This window comes from Pan paniscus, chromosome 7, assembly GCF_029289425.2.
Source record: "Pan paniscus chromosome 7, NHGRI_mPanPan1-v2.0_pri, whole genome shotgun sequence".
Classification (NCBI taxonomy): Eukaryota; Metazoa; Chordata; class Mammalia; order Primates; family Hominidae; genus Pan; species Pan paniscus.
Window position 1 is genome coordinate 128,292,921 of NC_073256.2, and position 22,409 is coordinate 128,315,329.

The 22,409-nt window shown below is 34.5% G+C and overlaps 1 protein-coding gene across 21 annotated transcripts in view; it reads right to left on the reverse strand.

Annotated features, from left to right (window-relative positions):
• Window positions 1-22,409, reverse strand: part of LOC130541769 (uncharacterized) — a 120,146-nt gene that overhangs the window by 12,485 nt on the left and 85,252 nt on the right. For 9 of the 21 annotated variants that reach the window (XR_008955882.2, XR_008955879.2, XR_008955880.2 and 6 more), the window contains one exon: window positions 15,259-21,044. The exons of 6 other annotated variants lie outside the window; for them this stretch is intronic. Coding sequence is in view for 1 of the 15 variants with exons in the window: in XM_057303082.2 (XP_057159065.1) it covers window positions 15,168-15,202; window positions 19,237-19,285 (84 nt within the window). In the remaining 14 variants the exon portion in view is untranslated. Of the gene's footprint in view, window positions 1-11,286; window positions 15,203-15,258; window positions 21,045-22,409 lie in introns of those variants that run through there. 6 more of the 21 variants (XR_008955885.2, XR_008955871.2, XR_008955878.2 and 3 more) reach the window with 3 other exon arrangements.

The window sequence follows — 22,409 nt, forward strand, 5'->3', positions numbered from 1 at the left end:
AGTTAACACAACAGATGATAGTACAGAAATTACCTGTTCAGTTATCATGGGGGCTTAAAAATTAAATCACCTGGGCATAAATGTTTTAACTTATTATTTTTCTAATAACATTTTAAACACTATTTTATTGTAGCAATTTTGAAAACCTAGAATATAGTATATGGTTTAAAAAACACTAAAAGCACATAAACACCACCACCCAGGAACATCTAGTAATAAAATATGTCTACACACACACAAACACATACACATATAAAATTCTATTTTACAATAATTTTTACCATTTTGCTTTCTTCTAGTCTCCTATTCTGTAAATTCATATGCAACCACTTACAATTATCCTGTTTTGTATTTAAGATAATATTTTAATTAACCTATTCCTAATGTTTCTAAGTATTTCATAACAATATTTATCAGAATATTTACATAAGTTCCATCTACTCTAGTTATCATACATAATGAGAGTTGGTGTATGGTAGATATACCGTTTGGCAAAAGAACTTAAAATTATTTAAACAGAAGGTATCTAACTTTTTGAAAACTTTTACATATAATGCATATTCATTGTAGCAATTTTGAAAATCTCAGAAAATATTAAATATGTCAAAATCACATAAAACTAAACCACCCAGAAATAATGAATTATGCCATAAACATTCAATTCTATAAAGGGTGCAATAATCATTTTTGCCATTTTATTTTACTCTGCTATTACATAAATATTCACGTATATGTTCGTATTTTAATTTGTAAGATGATGTTTTTTAAAACCTCACATGCAATGTTTCAGTTTTTTAGTAATCACTTTTTCTCAGAAAAATTGTGTAAGTCCCATTTCTATTAATCACCAGCTTTTGAGTTCATAAATTATATATAATCACACACAGAAATATACAAACACTATTGTCACCACCACGAGAAAACACATGGGTTTGTCTTTTTTCTTCCAAACTAATTTAGAACTCATTTTTGGCACTTTTATACATTTCATTTAATATATTTCCTGTCAAAATGTTGTTATTTTCAGAATATATGCCACATACTTTTATATATCTATATAGGGAATAAATAATTTTTTTTGGAATAGGAATCTGCTTTCATGGCAATTGATACATATATGTATTTACACACATGTAAAATTTGCCTAAAATCAATAATTAGGTTTTCTTGATACATTAATAAATGACTGATTCAGGGTAGGGAAAGGATCTCTATTCAGCAATGTTGCTTCAAATACAGTAGAATAAACAAATAATTAGCTGAAAAGATGTTAAATCAAAAACTTATATTCAATCCACACTAAACATCAAATTAACCCAATCTAAGACTCACAATTTCATAAACTGCGTAGTGAGCATACACACACACACAGACACATAAGCACCCACACACAGTCACTAATGTCCAACTTTCCCATTCTACCCCAACTCACTAGCTATAGAATTACTCAATTTATAGTTCAAATGTTGGATTTCGATAAAAAAATTGTTCTTGTTTGGGGAGCTAAATTAATTTGAAGAATCTTAGCTTTTAAAAGACTTTCTATGCATTATTACTTCTTTTTAGTTTACAAATGCATAATTTGTGAACTCCATTATTTCATATATGAAACACTAACGGAAAATTTCAAAGCCAAAGCAAATATTTTCAAAGTATTTTAAAGAGAACCCAATTTTTTAAAAAAGGAGGATTAAAATCACAAAGTATACTTTTTGTTGATAAAATGGATATATTTTTAGGCCACTGCCAGCTGTATTACTGGCTGAGGGCTATATACCATATTTTCTCACAGTGAAAAGATTTAAGTTGGTGGAGGAGACTGAAGAACCTTCAGGCATAGTCACTGTTTACGTAATTATAATAGGTTTATGAGTACTATCAGTAATTTCCTACTTTAAATAATCTTTACAGAGAGAAATGGCTTCCAGAATATATGCATACCAAGTGCAAATCTGAAAAAAAATTTTCTGTGAAACTTATAAACTTATAGTATACTAAGAATGAAACAAATTTCAAAAGTTATTGAAAAATAAACAAAACAAAAACAAACCAACACCACTCCATGAAATAAAAATAAGTTTCCTAAAAAAAAAATACATGGTTATGTTCGGAACCCTAGTTTTTGAAAAAATGTTATTAAAATTATATCAATTATAAATGTAACCCTGTTTCCACAAAAAAACCTGAAATGTCTATACATTTTCTAAATCAGTCAATATTATGAAGCTTTTAAAAATGGAATTTACTGTAAAACTTTAAATAATCAAAACAAGGAAGAACTATGTCCCAAGACTATTTTTGTTATTTTAGTGCAAAATAAAAAGTAAGGAAATCATAGCACAATAAAAGAATGTGAGCATTTTCCTTGGAGGTAATATAATTGTATTAATCAGTGTGGACTGATATAACAAAGATATCATAGACTTGGCAGCTGTAACAAGCATATCTCACATTTCTGGAGGCTGCTAACTACAAGACCAGCGCACTGGCAGTTCTGATGATTGATGAGGGCTCCATTTCCTGGTTCATAGATGACAATTTCTAGCAGTATCTTCACTTAGCTGAACTGGCCAGGGGGCTTTCTGGGATCTCTTTTATAAGGGCACTAATTACCTCCTAAAAGTGTCACTTCCAAATACCATCATATTGGGTATTAGGTTTCAAAATATGAATTTTGCAGGAACGAAAACATTCAGTTTCTGGCAATATTGAAACTTTTAATGATAAAGGAAAAAGCTCAAAGAGGCCTGAGATTTAGTTCTGCTTGGCCTGACCTATGACTAATTTAGTCTAGGAGTAAACAGTTAGGAATATATACAAGTTTATCATACCAATGATATATGGTCAGAATGATTGACAGGTGGTTTCCAGAAGAGTTAGGAAGTGCCAGGACAGTAAAAATAGCTATTGAGAAAAGAGGACCGAAGCTTCTCAAAAGTTCTGATAATACTTTATAACCTCTGGCCATATTTTCAGCACTGTGGAGCAATGTGGAAATTTTAGAGCTAGTAAAGCTGTGTCTCTGCCTAAAAACTACATTTAATCTCTATTCTTTGAAGCTGCCTTGGAGCAGATAAGCTTCTATGTCCTTTAAATTAAAGAAACTTAAGTTATTCCTTATTTGTGTCAACTATCTTTCAACTCACCACCATTATCCTATCACAGTCATACATATTCTACAGTAGATATGTAATTTTATCACACTGCTACTGTATCTTTATTGTTATATATCATCTCATCACATTCTATTTTATGCTTTTTGAATTTTTGTCTTTTAATACTCTTTTGACTAGCATAAACTGTTTTGAATATAAGAGGCCTGAACTTAACTTTGTTTTACCATTTCCTTAAACCTTTTAAAATACTTCTTGCTGATTCAGATTTCTCAAACTCTGTAACAGAAAACGAGTTTAATTTTGGTTTCAAATATTTCTATATTTGGCACTTCAAATTACAATCCCTGTTTCTTTTGTTCTTCTATTTTGTTCGTCAACCACTTATTTTTTCTTTTGCTTTCATTGTTTTGTTTTTCTTTTTTTATACTGAGATGTTTTAAAAAGATGATAATGACATTAATTTTATAATTACCTGCACTGACCATTTTACATGAGATCATGTCTTGAGTTGGTAAGAAGGAAAAATATTTAATGGTAACAATTAGTAATAATAATGTGATTATTACATTGATCAGTGAAATTTCATAGAGTATGTTTTATCTGCATTACACAATAATAAGTTAAAAATATATTAGTGTCTTATTTTTAAAAAGAAGAGATACAAGGTCAAAATATGTAAGTAGTTTTTCCAAAATCAAAATGGATAGACAATTATGTGGCTAATTCTGGAACCTAAATATAAGTCTTCTAACTTCATGCTAAGACTGTTTCACCTGCATGTACTCCTTTTCCTAAAAAAGTACAGGCTCTCAGAGGGATATAAAAATTGTTTCGATTGGCCGGGTGCAGTGGCTCATGCCTGTAATCCCAGCACTTTCGGAGGCCAAGGTGAGCGGATCATGAAGTCAAGAGATTGAGACCATCCTGGCCAACATGGTGAAACCTCGTCTCTACTAAAAATATAAAAATTAGCTGGGCATGGTGGAGTGCACCTGTAGTCCCAGCTACTCAAGAGGTTGAGGAAGGAGAATCACTTGAACTCAGGGAGGTGGAGGTGGCAGTCAGCTGAGATCATGCTACTGCATTCTAGCCTGGCAACAGAGGGAGACTCCATCTAAAACAAACAAACAAACAAAAAACAAAACAAACAAAAAATTGTTACAAAATGTGAAACAAAATAAACTTGATTTGAGAGTGATTATATATTTAGTTTAGAACTTTGATCTTTGTAGGCAATTAGTTAAAATAGTACTATCACTTTCTTTGTATAATTTGGGCATTCAATTAGATCTTGAAATGTTTTGCTCAGTTATCTCTAAAATAAATGAATAAAAAATAGTGGGAACTGGTATAAGAATATAAAAATAAATATAAAATATACAAATCTTTGTTTTAATTTTTTTGTGGCAAAATATAAGCCTTTGCCAAGTTTTTATTGTTTATTCAGTTAGTTAATTACAAATATTTTAAAACTTTAAAAAATATTCTTTATTTCCTACAAGAATAAAGTGCATGCATGTAGACATGTTATCATCACTACTAGATTATCGTTACAAATAAGAAAGAAATTTTAAAATTTCCAGTGAACCACTCCTTCTCCATGTTTTTCAGTGGGAATTCAAATCTCGGCCTCAATTAGATCTACTTTTATATTTTTCCCAATAGGGTAAAATTTAATTCGTATACACTACAGGTTATATTTTAAAACATACCATGTGTGACAGTTCTGTTTCCAACATGAACATTATGCTGACATTGCATTTCTAAAGTGAGTGATTCCTGACACAAGGAGACATCCTAGGCTACTGACCTAGAAGAAGCTGGCTCTTCTTCAGCCAGTTTCGTTTCTCTCAGCTACTAAGAAAAAAACACAAATTCAGATGCTATTAATAGCCAAATTCTAAAATCTACCCTGTCATTGTAATATCTATTTAAGCCTCTCAAGTCTCCCAGATTAATGGAAGCCATTGAGCAGAGATCTACTACTGGGTCCTGTATTGGAAAGTGTTGGGTTTCTTTGTCAAACACCAATGGCATGAAAAATCTTGATAATAAAAAGTCATGAATATACCTTATTAATTTAATTTATATATATTGTGATGATTGTAATTGCAAGTAGCATAGCATAATTCAGTTATGAATTGTTTGAGAAGCTATATTTATAAATGTAGTTTCTCAAATTATGAACAGGAAGAAAAGTATGACTTACAGGTAACTAACAACGGTTTAGCACCATGAACTGTAAATTTAAATCATTTGGCCCCTTTATAATAAAATTAAAACACTTCTTGATACACAATATTTTTAAAAACCAAGAAACTGAAATTAACTCTAATATTAATTTGTGTTTTAATTTTTGTAATGATATGTTACAATTTAAAATTGTTTTATAGAGAAATTTTATATTTATTCAATTGTGTTTCATTCTGTTCAAGATTTTATAATAATTAATATGTTTCTCATTTGGAACAAGATGAAATAATTCAATAAACCATATTTGTTATAAAAATAAACTCAAAATTAATCTTAAATGCTCTTTTTAGTAATTCAAACTATGAAAAGTTTTACTACTGCTTTGATATACTTAGTAACATAAAATATTTTGTGTATTAAAACAAATAAATAGAATAGAATAATAGCCACAGAGAAGATTAAAATTATTAAGCATAAATATTTCAAATAAGGAACTTATAGAAAAAGTAAATACCCACATCTCTTTTGCAACTAGTACTCCCAAACATAAGACAATGAATTTAAAACATATCTACCTCTGCGCATTTAAAACAATGAAATAAACATGTCTTTTCAAATTCTATTTGTAAATATTGCAAGCATTAAATTATTCTAAAGTTTAGGTTGTATTGGTTAATATTTAAGTATCATCTGCATTTAATCAAGTCAATATATATCTGTATTTATTAAGAGTCTGTTTTACATGCAAACACTGGCTAAATAAAATAGAGAAACTGAAGCAGTAGAACTAAGTCAACTAACAGACGTGTATGTATATATGTGCGCGCACACGTGTGTGTGTTTTACATCTTCAAGAGCCACACAATACTGCTGGAAAACAAAACTGAACACATAAAAAGAGAAATTATATGTGAAGTTATAAAACACTTCTGCAGAAGCAACACAAATATTTCAAAATATTGCAAATATGCTAGAATACGTCTTAAGAATTGTTATGATCAGAAAGAGTTAAAGCCACATTCATATTTAAAATGTTGAGATTACTTCCCTTGAATTTAATTTATTATGCTGTGCCCATGACTTCCACTTGATACTTGACATTTCCTTCTTTCCTTCCCAATCTGAGCTTTCAGCTGAACCGCAAAGAATGAACACAGTAGAAGTCCTTGTCAGGAACTAAGTTCAATGACACAGCAGAGAATTCAATTTCCTGTTGTGGCTTAGAGGCCAAGGGCATGATCAGTTTATTTCCAAAGGGTCAACTTTGTATGGGTGTCCTTTGAGTGACGTGGCCTGAATGCAGAAACTTCTTATCTGATTTCTCAGTCTCACTATACACTTAAAAGAAAATGGAAGCGAAAGTATCTCTCATGCTTACTACCTAGGTTGACTCTTTTCAAAATACTCCAATCTTGTCACATTCAATGTATCTATATTGAGTTCTTTAAGAGGCAGCTGTAATATTTTAATCAAGGTCAAATGCCAATTCTTCAGCACTGTTTCTATTTTATTATGCTAACTTCTAAAATCAAGCCCTACTTAGAAAAATTAGTTGTAAACCAAGATAAGTTAGCTGGGTGAGGAGTAGATACATTAGTGCTTCACCCAAGATACTAGTACGTATTCACAGAAGGAGTAGATAATGGTGTCTAAAGCATCAAAAGTTTGGAGATGGCCAAATAAACTGGATTATTTTCTTTCTGTCTTTGTTACTTGGAAACTAATGTTAATAAGAAAACTTTCAGTACACATCTCATAATGAAAGCCAGATTGCACAGAACTGAACAGTGAGTGTGATCTGAGAAGTGCTGACAGTGCATAAATCTACTCTTAAAAATTTTAAATTGGAAGGTGATGATATATAGTAAGCAATTGTTAGGGTCAAAGGTAGTTATTTTATTTTACTTTTTAAGCTAGCATAGGCTTGAATCTATGTTTATAGTGTTCAATGAGCCCATGGAGAGAAAAACAATGAAGAGGAAAGAACATTATTTATGAAAATAGATTTCTGAGTATATGGATGTGGTTAAAGTTTCCATTGAGAGAGTGACTTTGAAAAGGTAGAGAAAAATAATGTTTATTAATGATTAAAGTGAGGTAAATTTGAGCTGTATTGTTAAAAGGTGGGAGAGTATAGGTGGGAATTGAACAATGAGAACACATGGACACAGGAAGGGGAACATCACATTCCGGGGACTGTTGTGGGGTGGGGGGAGGGGGAAGGGATAGCATTAGGAGATATACCTAATGCTAAATGACGAGTTAATGGGTGCAGCACACCAACATGGCACATGTATACACATGTAACAAACCTACACATTGTGCACAGGTACCCTAAAACTTAAAGTATAATAATAATAAAATAAAATGAAAAGGTGGGAGAGTAGAAAGAGTTTAGGTAATTAATAGCTAATGCTAATGCACTCTATTTAACAATGAAGATAGCAAGATAATAGGAAGTGTAGTAGTAAGGGTTTATGGAGATTGATTCAGGACTAAAATGATGCTAAGAAGAAAAAGAAAGCTTGAAAATGCAGAAAATCTAAAGAGTTTTCTGCAGAATGTTGGTATCTTTCTCTACGAATAATTTTTCATGGCTCAGTATACCTGAGAAAAGAAAGTTTTTAGGACTGATCCCAGAGTGGCTATTTGAGGGCAGAAAATGCAACATAACAAGAGTGTAATGGCCCTTAGATAGCTGGAAAGAGGAAGATTACGTGGTTGATCATAAAATACAAATTAAATAAAAGAGAAAATTCGATCAGTAGCATCAGATAAAGTGATTCTTACTGGAGAATAAACGTACAAAACTCTTTGATGAGAAAGCAAAGTGACACATAAACGACAGACATGAATATGGAGCTCTGACTGAAGATACAGATATTAAGATTTATTATTTCTGAGGGTGATTACAAGGCTCACTTCTGGCCAAGGAATTGAGAAGTTGAATTTGAGAGCAGGTGAAGTCATTTAATTTGAAGAGACAAAAGTTTATTTTATGGTGCTTATTATTCTATTTGATACTGAGACCTTACATGATGCTAAGGAATGAAAGGTAGAGAAGAATATGAGCCTAGTGCCAAAGTCTTCAATAAATGTGGAAGGGGACCAAGAATTACATATATACTGGGACAAGGAGCAGAGATTTTCCAAACTACGCTTCCCAGTGGAGCCAATATATCATAATTATTTTGCTTTAAGCATGTATTTCATTATGCAACTAATAACTTTTTGAAAACAAGAGACTAATATGACTTCTGCTCCTGTCATTTAACTCAAAGTGTTTCAACCCATTCCCATTATTTATAACTACATGAGTCCTGATTAAAATACACCTATGGGGTAAGATGCAACCGGGATACAATGAGAAGACTGGTACTCCTAACTGTCAAAGGTAATTATTTTAAACTGTTCTGAGAATTAGGAGAATAGAGTTAACACAGAGCTGTTGCTAGGATATAAAAATTTCTCAGAAATTTTCCATATACAAACTTCATCAAGATCAATAGCTTTGGTTACTCTCCTCTCAAATAGTAATTAATTGAGAAGGGCTTAGGGCAAATTAATTACTTCTTTTTGTTTGAGCTTACTCATTAAAAATAACTTTCACATAGATCATAATAAACAGGGTCTGCCACAAAGTAAGTGCTTAATAAGTGTTGTTTAATAAGATTCTAGCAATGAATACAATGCTTAATAATATTATTATATTAAATGTAGAGTGAGGAGGGAGCTGGATGTAAGGACAGTTTTAACTTACAACACAGGAAAATAAACCCTTATTTCTTACTCTGTCTGAGAAGTAATAGGGAGGTTGGGTGGGGGTGGAAGAGAGAGAGAGAGAGCGAGAAGAAAGGAGACTAATTTTTATGGCCAAAACAAAGGTATTTCCATGGAACCTTTTGTTAAAGCCTCTGAAAAAGAAAAGAAAATGCCTAACATATTCTAGCCAGAAAAAAAAAAAAAGGTTTCTAGAAAGATTAACTGAATATTTGTTAGTGTCTGTGGTTTGTTTAATTAAGTCTAAAAAGGTATGTCTGAAAAAAGTAATTTGAGTGTGAATTTTGATACATAGACCAGACTGGAACCATATGAAGAAAACCACAAGCTTTTTGAGAATTGTGTTGGCAAGAATGATGACAGTCTGGATCGAAAGGGAATAAGATGGTTTAACATGAAAAATACTTCTGTTCCTCCACTTTTTAAATTGAGAAAGCAAGCTGATAAAGCAACTGAGCTACAAAGAAAGGCATATTCTACAATTACTTTTGCAGAAGCGGGGAAGCAGGAAGGCAAGAAAGGACAAACCTTTTAAAGAAATCAGCCAAGAGCTTTGAAAAACAATGCACTGGGGAGCAAATTTTAGGGAACAAAGCTGAGGCATAAACAGAGGATAATCTGAGTCTATAGGGAAGAAGGACAATATTTTCCAAGTAGGATTTCCAATACTTATGAACCAGTAACTTCTTTCTTCTTTGGAATTCTCATTCTCCCCTTTTGCAAAGGGAGTATTTATTGCAGTTGTTCTGTCCTGGTTCCATCATTGGGTATATTTGGCAATTAACATGTATTTTCATAAATCTTCAGATCATGAAGAGCTGTATCCAACCTTAATGTAGAACATGGTATATTGAACTTCAAGGCTAATAACATGCATAGATAGGATTTGTGAGAACTTGATATGAAAGTAAATACATTTCCATATGAGAGAGATATGTGTAATTATAACCAAGAGAGTGAATGCAATAGAGGTAATTGTTAGCCTCTATTTATTAATTATCTCTGTATCCACAATCTTTCACATCCCATTATGTATTTTGTCTCACTAGAGGAATACAGAAATTCTTTTTGTTAATTTTTTTAAGCGAAAGCAAGTGTATTAAGAAAGTAAAGGAATAAAGAATGGCTGCTCCCTAGGCAGAGATCTGAAAAATTCCTCCCCAGGCTTGAATTTGATCTCCACTGTTAACACTATTTTTGGCTAAAAAAATGTAGTAAAAATGACATGTGTCATTTTAAACCCTAGGTCTTAAGGAGAATTGCATGTTTCTTCTTGCCCACTTGTTCTTCTGCCCATGCCATCAGAAAACTTTTCACTGGATATCTGCTGTCCTGTCTGCTGGGCTTTGAAACAATACTAATGGGTGTGTGTGTGTGTATGGGTGTGTGTGTGTGTGTGTTTAACTTTAAATACATAAATGATAAAACCCCATGTGCGATGAGGAGCTAAGACCTGGACGTGGGGTGAAACAGCTCAGCTAGGCCCAACAGGTATTACATGATCTGTAGTAGATCTGGATGCTCATCAGGATGAGATCATATCCTTATTTCCATAAGCCATTATGTTTTTGGAAGATGAATTGTCCTGGAGATATCTTACATATCATTTGCCTTCTTAAAGCCCTAAATATGTCTCTGTGTATGATAATTATGTCACTTATTTAAAATTACCCACACACAAACACACACACAGATTTGTATGTGTTTTTATCATGACATAGTTTCACGACCTTGAATGTAGGGAAATAATAGAAACTAAAAGAATAAACTTCATAAAGTTTCCCTAAAGGAGTGTGAGAAAACATTTTAAATTTTCTGTTTTCAAGGCATGATAAATCTCTTGTTTTATTCGTTTAATTCCCTTCTTATATCCTTACCCCCAATTCAATTTCTCTTTCAATAGATGACATTAGATGACTAGGGGTCATCTAATGTTTATTACCGCTGTGGTTCTATATGCTTTTGGAAAATTTGAATAGCCATACTAGATACATATAATACATTTATATACATTATACCATTTTATTAGTATTTCACTAAACCCTATGTGCTTAAGACACATTCATATTGGTATTAACATTTAGAACTTTGATTTCTTCTGCTACATTTACCACAGGCTATACATACATTCCTCCATTAATTGACAACTAAGTTGTCTCCAATTTCTTAGCATTAAAGATAATGCTACAGTCTCTCCTCTTAAAAGGCATTTGAATTAAGGAGAGAAACTGGGCTTTCTGAATGGTGAAAAGAGTCAGGAACCTATAAATTCTGCTTCATGTCATGAGATATTTGAGGTCCGGTAACACATGTAGAAAGATAAATAAATTAGAGCCAGCAAGATATTGATAATATTCTACTCTACAATTTATTTTTCTCCCCATTATGACAGTTATTTTTTTAAAACAACAACAACAATCACAAAATGCATGATATGGTTGGACAATTTGAGGTGGAATTAGAAGGTCTTGAGATGACAGTACTATAAAAAAACAAATAGTGGAAATAGGATATGCAGTATAAGTTTTCATAAATATTAGTGGAGCAGAGGGGGGGGTTTAAATGGCATGCAGATTACTATATTACCAACACAGGCTATTTCTAACAACACAAGTTGTCAGTTTGAGAGGTACTTTTCAGAAAAAGAGAACGGGACCTCCTCCTTTTAAAAAATAGAAATATTATACACCAATAACAGACAAACAGAGAGCCAAATCATGAGTGAACTCCCATTCACAATTGCTTCAAAGAGAATAAAATACCTAGGAATCCAACTTACAAGGGATGTGAAGGACCTCTTCAAGGAGAACTGCAAACCACTGCTCAATGAAATAAAAGAGGATACAAACAAATGGAAGAACGTTCCATGCTCATGGGTAGGAAGAATCGATATCGTGAAAATGGCCATACTGCCCAAGGTAATTTATAGATTCAATGCCATCCCCATCAAGCTACCAATGACTTTCTTCACAGAATTGGAAAAAACTACTTTAAAGTTCACATGGAACCAAAAAAGAGCCTCCATTGCCAAGTCAATCCTAAGCCAAAAGAACAAAGCTGGAGGCATCACGCTACCTGACTTCAAACTATACTACAAAGCTACAATAACCAAAACAGCATGGTACTGGTACCAAAACAGAGATATAGACCAATGGAACAGAACACAGTCCTCAGAAATAACGCCACATATCTACAACCATCTGATGTTTGACAAACCTGTCAAAAACAAGAAATGGGGAAAGGATTCCCTATTTAACAAATGCTGCTGGGAAAACTGGATAGCCATATGCAGAAAGCTGAAACTGGATCCCTTCCTTACACCTTATACAAAAATTAATTCAAGATGGATTAAAGACTTAAATGTTAGATCTGAAACCATAAAAACCCTAGAAGAAAACCTAGGCAATACCATTCAGGACATAGGCATGGGCAAGGACTTCATGTCTAAAACACCAAAAGCAACGGCAACAAAAGCCAAAATTGACAAATGGGATCTAATTAAACTCAAGAGCTTCTGCACAGCAAAAGAAACTACCATCAGAGTGAACAGGCAACCTACAGAATGGGAGAAAATGTTTGCAATCTACTCATCTGACAAAGGGCTAATATAGAGAATCTACAATGAACTCAAACAAATTTACAAGAAACAAACAAACAACCCCATCAAAAAGTGGGCAAAGGATATGAACAGACACTTCTCAGAAGAAGACATTTATGCAGCCAAAAGACACATGAAAAAATGCTCATCATCACTGGCCATCAGAGAAATGCAAATCAAAACCACAATGAGATACCATCTCACACCAGTTAGAATGGTGATCATTAAAAAGTCAGGAAACAACAGGTGCTGGAGAGGATGTGGAGAAATAGGAACACTTTTACACTGTTGGTGGGACTGTAAACTAGTTCAACCATTGTGGAAGTCAGTGTGGTGATTCCTCAGGGATCTAGAACTAGAAATACCATTTGACCCAGCAATCCCATTACTGGGTATATACCCAAAGGATTATAAATCATGCTGCTATAAAGAGAAATGCACACATATGTTTATTGCAGCACTATTCACAATAGCAAAGACTTGGAACCAAGCCAAATGTCCAACAATGATAGACTGGATTAAGAAAATGTGGCACATATACACCATGGAATACTATGCAGCCATAAAAAATGATGAGTTCATGTCCTTTGTAGAGACATGGATGAAACTGGAAACCATCATTCTCAGCAAACTATCGCAAGGACAACAAACCAAACACCACATGTTCTCACTCTTAGGTGGGAATTGAACAATGAGAACACATGGACACAGGAAGGGGAACATCACACTCCAGGGACTGTTGTGGGGTGGGGGGAGGGGTGAGGGATAGCATTAGGAGATATACCTAATGTTAACTGACGAGTTAATGGGTGCAGCACACCAACATGGCACATGTATACATACGTAACTAACCTGCATGTTGTGCACATGCACCCTAAAACTTAAAGTATGATAAAAAAAATGAAAACATTAGATTTATAAACAAGCTTCAAATAAAATACCTAGGACTATTTTAAATAAAGATATAAAACAAAAGAGCAGAAATCTGGATGTAAAAACAATCTGAAAGTTCATACTAATTCAACATCAAGAGACTTGAGAATGTAAAAAGAAATAAATAAAAATAAACAAGCCAACAAATCATACTCGAGAAAAACAAAATAATATCATGCAATGGGAAATGAAAGGAACATATTCCATTTTTTCTTAATTTGTTTATTACAGAGCCTTCATAATGAGAGATTATCTTTATATTGACCATATTCAATGCTGATCCCTACTTGGCAGGTCATAGAAGTGCTGCATAAAATTTCTATAAGCTGTCTTTTTTTTTTTGGCTACTTCAGTTTTCTAAAGATATGTAGCAATAAATGTATTAAGGGAATCAAAGAGCATGATGGAAGAGAGGGAGGGAAAGAGGAAGACAGAACACAGACAATGAAATTTCCTTTCAGGTAGCACACTGAATTAACAAGATAATTGAAGTATTAGAAAAGAAAAAGAACAATAAAGCAAAGAAAGAAAGAGGTAGAGAAAAGGAGGGAGCAAGGGAGGAAGGGAGGGAGGGAGGGAGGAAGGGAGGAAGGAAGGAAGGAAAAAAGTAAGAGAGAAAAGAGAGAGAGAGAAAGGAAGGAAGGGAAAGAGAAGAAAAGAAAGAAAGAAGAAAAAAAGAAAAAGAAAAAGAAAAGAAACGAAAAGAAAGATAGAAGGAAAGAGAAGAAAGAAAGGAAGGAAGAAAGGAAAGAGAAAAGAGATGAAAAAGAGAGAAAGAAAGAGAAAGGAAAGAAGGAAGGAAAAGGGAAATAAATGAAGGAAGATAAAAAAGAAAGGAATTGAGAGAGAAAGAAAGCAAGCAAGAAAGAGAGAGAAAGGAAGGAAGAAAAGAAGACAGAAAATAAAGAAAAAAGAGAGAAGGTAGTAAGAAAGAAAGGAAGAGAGAGAAAGAAGGGTGGAGAGAAAGGAAGGTAGAATGAAAGAAAGAGAAAAAAGAAAGAAGGAAGGAAAAGAAAGGAAGGAGGAAAGTAAAGAAAGGGAAGGAAGTAGAGAGAGAATGGGAAGGAAGGAAGGAAATATAGAGAGAGAGGAAGGAAAGAAGGAAGAAAAAGAAACAGAAGGAAGAAAGGGAAGGAAGGAATGAATAGAGAAAGGAAGGAAGAAAGAAAACAAGAAGGAAGGAAATGCATTTGTATATATAGGTAACTCAAACATGGCATGAATTGCAATTGTATCCATGAATTTGGTAAAGATTTTTCATGGATCTCTGCTTAGTATGTAACACAGCTGCAGTGCTCAGTTGAGCTGGCATTGTGATGCTGCAGCTCTTGGAGTGGATGTGGGGAGATGTCAGCAGGGATCTTGGGATGTGGAGATGCAGGGGCTGTTAGGCCCCAGGGCAGGGTGCAGTCTGGTGGAGTCTGGGCTCTAAAATGGCAGCATGCTTCAGGTGCTTGGCTCTTGGGAGTTGTGTGGGGCCCAGCAGGACCTCTCTCTCTTTGGAACAATGCCATCAGGTGGATTCCAGGCAACTCCCTATACCAGTCTCAGTGCTTGCAAGGGCTGAGGGCCTCTCCCATGGCTAGAAATACAGAGGATCATAGTGAGAATGTGGACCACTGGGAATCTCTCACTCACCTTTTCTCCTGCACAGAGAAGAGTCTTCTGGCTCCAAGTTGATCTTGGCCAAGTTGTCTGTTTCATTTTCCTCTTCTTTCATGCTCCACAGCTTTTCTGCCACTTAACTGCTAAATTTCGATGTTCTCTCTTAGATGCTTTAGTCAACTTGTGATTCTCTACTCACTAACATGGTCCTTCCTTGCAGAGATGGCAAGTGTTGGATGCTTGTAGTCAGTCTTCTTGAAGCCCCCTCACATAAATCGTTTTTATGCCTGGAAATGACACAGCTTTCCTTTTGCTAAGCCTTTAGTTCAAGCGTTTGAGTAAATCAATTTAGAACTTGAAATTCAAATTCAAAACAAAGGAGAAAACTAAAGCAATTGTAATTATCTGTATTTTAGACACTTTAAAACTTTTTTCCTTAATGGTAGACAAAATAAATACTATTTATTCTGAATATATATAATATATATAGTAATATATATATATTAGTAGAAGAAGTAGAATTTCTACAAATGAACTTGTTGAGAATCAGGATGATCTCACATAGATTGTTTTAACATGAGACTGTCTCTTAAATCTTCTTGGAATTATATACATTCTCATGGCTTATAGACAGAATCAACTCTTTCTCCATTCTGTTCAAAATGAGGTCTAGACATTTTTCTTCTTTTAAATATTTCTCCATGATTTTAGTCTCTGAATTTCACATAAACTCTGAATATATTTATAGTTAATTTTACTGGAACTAGAAAAAATCTAAAATCAATTTATGGAGAGGAAATCTTTTAGAAACTGGCTTCTGAAAATATGATGTAAGGCCCACCAGCCTTGACATCATTTGGAAAATCATGAGAAATGTAGAATGTCAGAATTTATCCCAGGCCTGTTGAGTTAGAATATACATCTTAACAAGTTTTATAGATAAGTGGGCACATTAATATTTGAGACACATTGCTTTACAGGATGAATCAAAGGTTGGCCTGATGCTAATCATTTTCAGTGTCCAATTTCTTCAGGATGTTCAGGTACTTATTTGCTGAAGAAACATCCATTTGATGAAAATAGATTGATCAAAATATCCAGTAAAAGCCCTCTATCATTCATTTAATGCTATTTACCATTTGATCATCATGAGTTTATGTAGGAGATCGGTCAGGGTGGTAGGAAAATTTGGAGAAAGATGCAAAGCTTCTTGGAAGGCCGGAAGGTTTTACGAAAGCTTCAGAAAAGGGTTTGGCTGAAGGCAGCTGAATTCTCTCAGAATAGATAACAAGGAAGTGTAAGGGAATTGATCTAGATAAGTTAGTTTACTTAAGCCTGGAAACCTGGCCTTTAATAATTCGCGTGCAGGACTACTCTCTCTGGGAGATGGGGGCGGTGGGGGTGTGACTATGTGAATTGCCCACAAGTGTGTTGACTCAAGGCCTTTGTCATTAAATTTATACTGAATAGATGCCCACAATGCCAGCTTGTCAGTGCTGTGGCTGTTGACTCTGTACAGCACCTTCCTTGGTGTCTGTGGGTGGCCCGATCCCTTAGCCCACTCTTTCACTGGATATCGCTGTCCAAGTGCATTTGTTCATCCGTAGTTCAGCCAGGGTCTGCAGGTCAGACCCAATAGGTTCAGTATTATCATTTTACCTTTCTATACTCACAATTCAAAAAGAGTTTCAAGGCTGAACACGGTGGCTTATGCCTGTAATCCCAGCATTTTGGGAGGCCTAGGTGGGCGGATTACCTGAAGTCAGGAGTTTGAGACCAGCCTGGCCAACATGGTGAAACCCCGTCTCTACTAAAGATACACAAAAAATTAGCCAGGTGTGGTGGTGTGTGCCTGTAGTCCCAGCTACTTGGGAGGCTGAGGCTGGAGAATCAATTGCTTGAACCCGGGAGGTGGAGGTGGCAGTGAGCTAAGATGGGGCCACTGCACTCCAGCCTGGGGAACAGAGTGAGACTCTGTCTCAAAAAATAAAAAAGTTTCATGGACCCAAAATAATTCTGTTGCATTTAAGCTATTAGGACAGAGAGAGATACAGAGCTGTGTGTAACTCTATTATTTAAAAATGGACCTAGTTCATTTTTACACAATACATGGGAAAGGACCACAAAGCTATTTGTCATTATTAGAGGTCAAATCCAAAAAATAATCTCACTACTGTCCATTGAATTGCTGAGACTCTAAAGCTTCTTTGGAAATACATTCTCACTTATTTTGAATAAAATATAAAGGACTCTTTATGTTCACAACTGAAGGTTAAAGTCATACTTTATATTTACTCTAAGAATAGAGTAGTACTACACATATTTTTCCTAAGCATATTTATACAATTTATATTTATATAACCATTAATATCTAAATAAAGTGACAGCATTTAATTTTATAGTATGAAATATTACCTAAAATTCCAGAAGTCTTAACTTTTACATTCTCAACAACGTTAGTAAGTTTTATTTGATTTTATTTAAGACCACTGAAATAACATAGTTAAATCTATAAGGTTTAAGGGCATGAGATGAATTATAGCTAAATAGTACAGAAAGGGAGAATAATTATGCTTGCATCCCATTTGTTGACAGTTCTAAAATATGTTTTGCTACAGAGTAAAAGTGTTAGACTTATGATGACCAATTATTATATGATTTTAAATTCTGTTATAGAAAGCCTAGAGGGATTCCTTTTTTCTTATGTTTACTTGCCAGTTTTTAGCTTGTCCAAGGATGGGCAAAATTTATCATTTTTCTGTTTCAGTCGTTCAGTGCTTGTGAATTGTTATGTTATTGTTTCAGTTTGGATAGATGTGCAATTCTTACATTTTGCTTGAGACTCTGGTTGGACTCAATACCCAGATACAAAATAAAAGTCAACAAAACCTTTCAAGTTTTCTATTAGATTTGGATTGAAATAGGTAAAGTCAGAAATGTTGCAAACCAAATTGGAAAAGTGAAAAATAGCCCAAGGGCAATAAAGCTCTTAACTATAAAAGTAGTTAGCAGCATCATCACACAATTTAGGACAACACCAACCTATACACTGAGTATAGATAATATCAAGTTTCCTCATTGAAGAACTGAGTGTCTGCAATTTTATGCTCTTCTTTTTAAATTGTACCATTCAACAAATCTTTGCTTGTCACAGCTAAGAGTCAAAATTAACTCTATGTGGTACAGGATACACCTAGGTACTTGCACTAATAACTATGTATGTGTTAACTAACATATTCTTTTAATAAAGTTTTCCATTTTTAGTTCATTTTAAAAATGATATGTGACTTAGTCAAATATTCTCAAAATTCATGAGTGGGCAGAAAGTCATATTCAAAAATAGTTATTAAAAAGCTTATTATATGCCTTTGATTTTAAATTAACACCAGTATGATACTTTTCTAAAACTCATAATAAACATAAAAACTGAAATATGAAAATCCAGCTTCAAAACAACTCACTCCTATATTTGATTTGACCCTTATATGTTAAAACTAAATATTAACCCCAAATTATGTTATTTAATAATGCAAAATTATAAGTAATATATTACAAAGATAATTAAATGCTTCTCTATATCTGAGAATTTCAGTTATCAAATTAAAATAGAATTTTATGGCAGCATCTAAACATTGCATCTTAGATTATTTGTTTTCTAATTCTATAAGTTGATAGCTTGGTAGAAAGGAAAGAACATCACTGGGGTCAGATGGCATATTCTATCGTTGCAGTATTTTAAATATAATTGTTCCTTTTTGCATAGTCCTTTATCAGATTTTTACATGTAATAAAATGGGTTTGTGCCTGTGTGTGTGTGTGTGTGTGTGTGTGTGTGTGTGTGTGTGTGTGTCTGTGTGTCTCTGTGTGTCTGTGTGTAGAACAGCTCCAGGTTCAGGTTCAGATACAGGCACACCTCTGAGATATTGGTAGTTCAGTTCCAGACCACTACAATAAAGCAAATATTGCCATAAAGAAAGTCATATAAATTGTGTGGTTTCCCAGTGCACTTACCTATAGGTACAGGCACACCTCTAGATATTGCAGGTTCAATTTCAGACCACTGCAACAAAGTAAATACTGCTGTAAAGCAAGTGACATAAATTGTGTGGTTTCCCAGTGCATTTAAAATTATGTTTATACTATACTGTAGTCTATGAAGTGCACAGTAGCACTATGCCTAAAAAAGTACATATCTATCTTATTCCACTAGTGTTGTTACAAAGATATACCTGAGGTAGGGTAATTCATAACAAAAAATATTTATTTGGTTCACAGTTCTGCAGGCTGTAGAAGAAGCATGGCTTTTTCATCTGTATCTGGTGAGGGTCTCAAGCTGCTTTTACTCATGGTGGAAGGGGAGCTTATCTGCAGAGATCACATGGCAAGAGAGGAGGCAAAAAAGAAAGAGGAGGAGGTAACAGTCTTTTGGAACAACCAGTTCTCATGGGAACAAGAAAACTCACTCTGCAAGAATGACACCAAGTCATTCATGAAGGATGTTCCTCCACAATCCAAACACCTCCTACACTGGAGATCAAGTTTCAACATAAGACTTGGCAGGGCCAAAAAAGCCAATAGAAATACCTTAATTAAAAAATACTTTATTGATAAAACATGCTAATGATTATCTGAGCCTTTAGTGAGTAATAATATTTTTGCTGATGAAAAGTCTTGCTTCAATGTTGATGGCTGTTGATCAGGTTGGTGATTGCTGAAGGTTGGGATGACTGTGATAATTTCAAATATAAGACAAAGATGAAATTTGTGGCATTTATTTTCTTTTCCTTCAATGAAAGATTTATCTGTAACATGTGATGCTGTTTGATAGCATTTTATTTACAGTAGAAATTCTTTCAAAATTTGAGCCAAATCTCTCAAACCCTGCTAATGCTTTTTCAACTAAGTTTATGTAATATTCCAAGTCTTTTCTTGCCATTTCAACAACGTTTGCAGTGTCTTCATCGGGAGTTGATTCCATCTCAAGAAACCAGTTTCTTTCCTCATCCATAAGAAACAATTCCTCATCCATTCAAGTTTTGTCATGAGATTGCACTAATTCATTCACATCTTCAGGCTCCACTTCTAATTCTACTTCTCTCGCTATTTCCACCAAAGCTTCAGTTACTTCCGTGACTGAAGTTTTGAAACCCTCAAAGTCATCCATGAGGGTTGAAGTCAACTACTTCCAAGCTCTTGTTTTGACCTCCTTCCATGAATCAAGAAGTTTGAAAAATGATGGTGGTATTTTGATGGGAATTTCATTAAATTTGTAGATTGCTTGTGGCACTATGGCCATTTTCACAATATTGATTTGATCCATCCATGAGCATAGGATGTGTTTCCATTTGTTTGTATTATCTATTATTTCTTTTAGTGGTGTTTTTTAATTTTCCTTGTACAGGCCCTTCATGTCCTTGGTTAGATGTATTCCTAAGTATTTTATTTTACTTTTTGCAGCTATTGTGAAAGGGGTTGAGTTCTTGATTTGATTCTCAGCTTGGTTGCTATTGGTGTATAGCAGAGCAATGGATTTGTGTACATTAATTTTGTATCCTGAAACTCTCCTGAATTCCTTTATCAGTTCAGGAACTTTTTAGAGGAGTCTTTAGAGTTTTCTGATATATGATCATATCACCAGCAAATAGCAACAGTTTGACTTCCTCTTTACCGATTTGAATGCCATTTATTTCTTTCTCTTTTCTGATAGCTCTGTCTAGGACTTCTAGTATTATGTCGAACAGAAGTGGTAAGAGTGGGCATCCTTGTCTTGTTCCATTTCTCAGTGGGAATGCTTTCAACTTTTCCCTGTTCAGGAAATGCTGTGGGAAAAAAGTCAAATTAACACCTATAAACATGATGGAAAAGTGAATTTTAGCATAGTTCTGACTAAGTATATAACCTGAGAATAGGGGAAATCAGTGGACAAAGCCTCCTATAATAGCAAATACGGCTCCTACTGATAAGATGTAATGGAAATGGGCTACAACATAATATGTGTCATGCAAGACAATGTCTAGTGATGAGTTAGCTAGTACAATGCCGGTCAGACCTCCTAATGTAAAAGGGGATATAAATCCCAGGGCTCAAAGAATTGTGGGGGATCATTTGATGTTGCTGCCATGTAGTGAAGCTAACCAACTAAAGACTTTGATGCCAGCGGGGAGGGCAATAATTATAGTGGCAGAGGTGAAGTATGCTCCTATATCTACATCTATTCCTACTGTAAGTATGTGGTGAGCCCATATGATAATCCTAAGAAACCAACTGATACTATGGCTCATACTATGCCCATGCACACAAATGGTTCCTTTTTTCCAGAATAGTGTGTTACGATGTGGGAGATTATCCAGAAGCCTTGTAAGATAAGGACATAGACTTCAGAGTGGCCAAAAAATCAGATAAGTATTAATGCAGGACAGGGTCACCTCTGACGGCTGGGTCAGACAAAGTAGTGTTGAGATTACAGTCAGTTAATAGCATAGTAATGCCGGCGGCTAGGTCTGGAAGAGAAAGAAGTAGAAGAACTGCTGTAACTGGGGCTGATCAGACGAAGAGGGGTGTGTGATGTAGGGATATGGCCAGGGGATTCATGTTAATGATTGTGGTAGTAAAATTAATAGCTTCTAGAATAGAAAAGATGCCTGCTAAATTAAGTGAGAAGATGGTCAGGTCCACAGAGGATCCTGCATGTTAAGATTCCTGTTAAGGGAGGATAAACTGTCCAGCGGGTCCCACTGCCAGCCTCTACCATTGAGGATGCAAATAACAGTAGGAAAGCGGGGGAGGGAGAAGTCAGAAACTCACGTTATTTATTCGGGGAAATGCCGTATCGGGAGAGCCAATTATAAGAGGAACTAATCAGTTGCCAAAACCTCCGATTATGATTGGTATAACTATAAAGAAAATTATGATAAATGCGTGGGAGGTAACAATAACGTTGTAAATTTGATCATCTTCCAGCAGAGTACCTGGTTGGCCCAGTTCTGCTTGAATAAGGAGGCTTAAGGCTGTGCCTGCTATCCCTGCTCATGCACAGAATACTAAGTATAATGTTCCCATGTCTTTGTGGTTACTTGAAAACAATCAACGGTTGATGAACATAAGTGGAGTGAAAAAGGTAAAATGGCTGAGTAAACATTAGACTGCAAATCTGAAGATGGAGGTTAAGGCCTCTTTTTACCAGT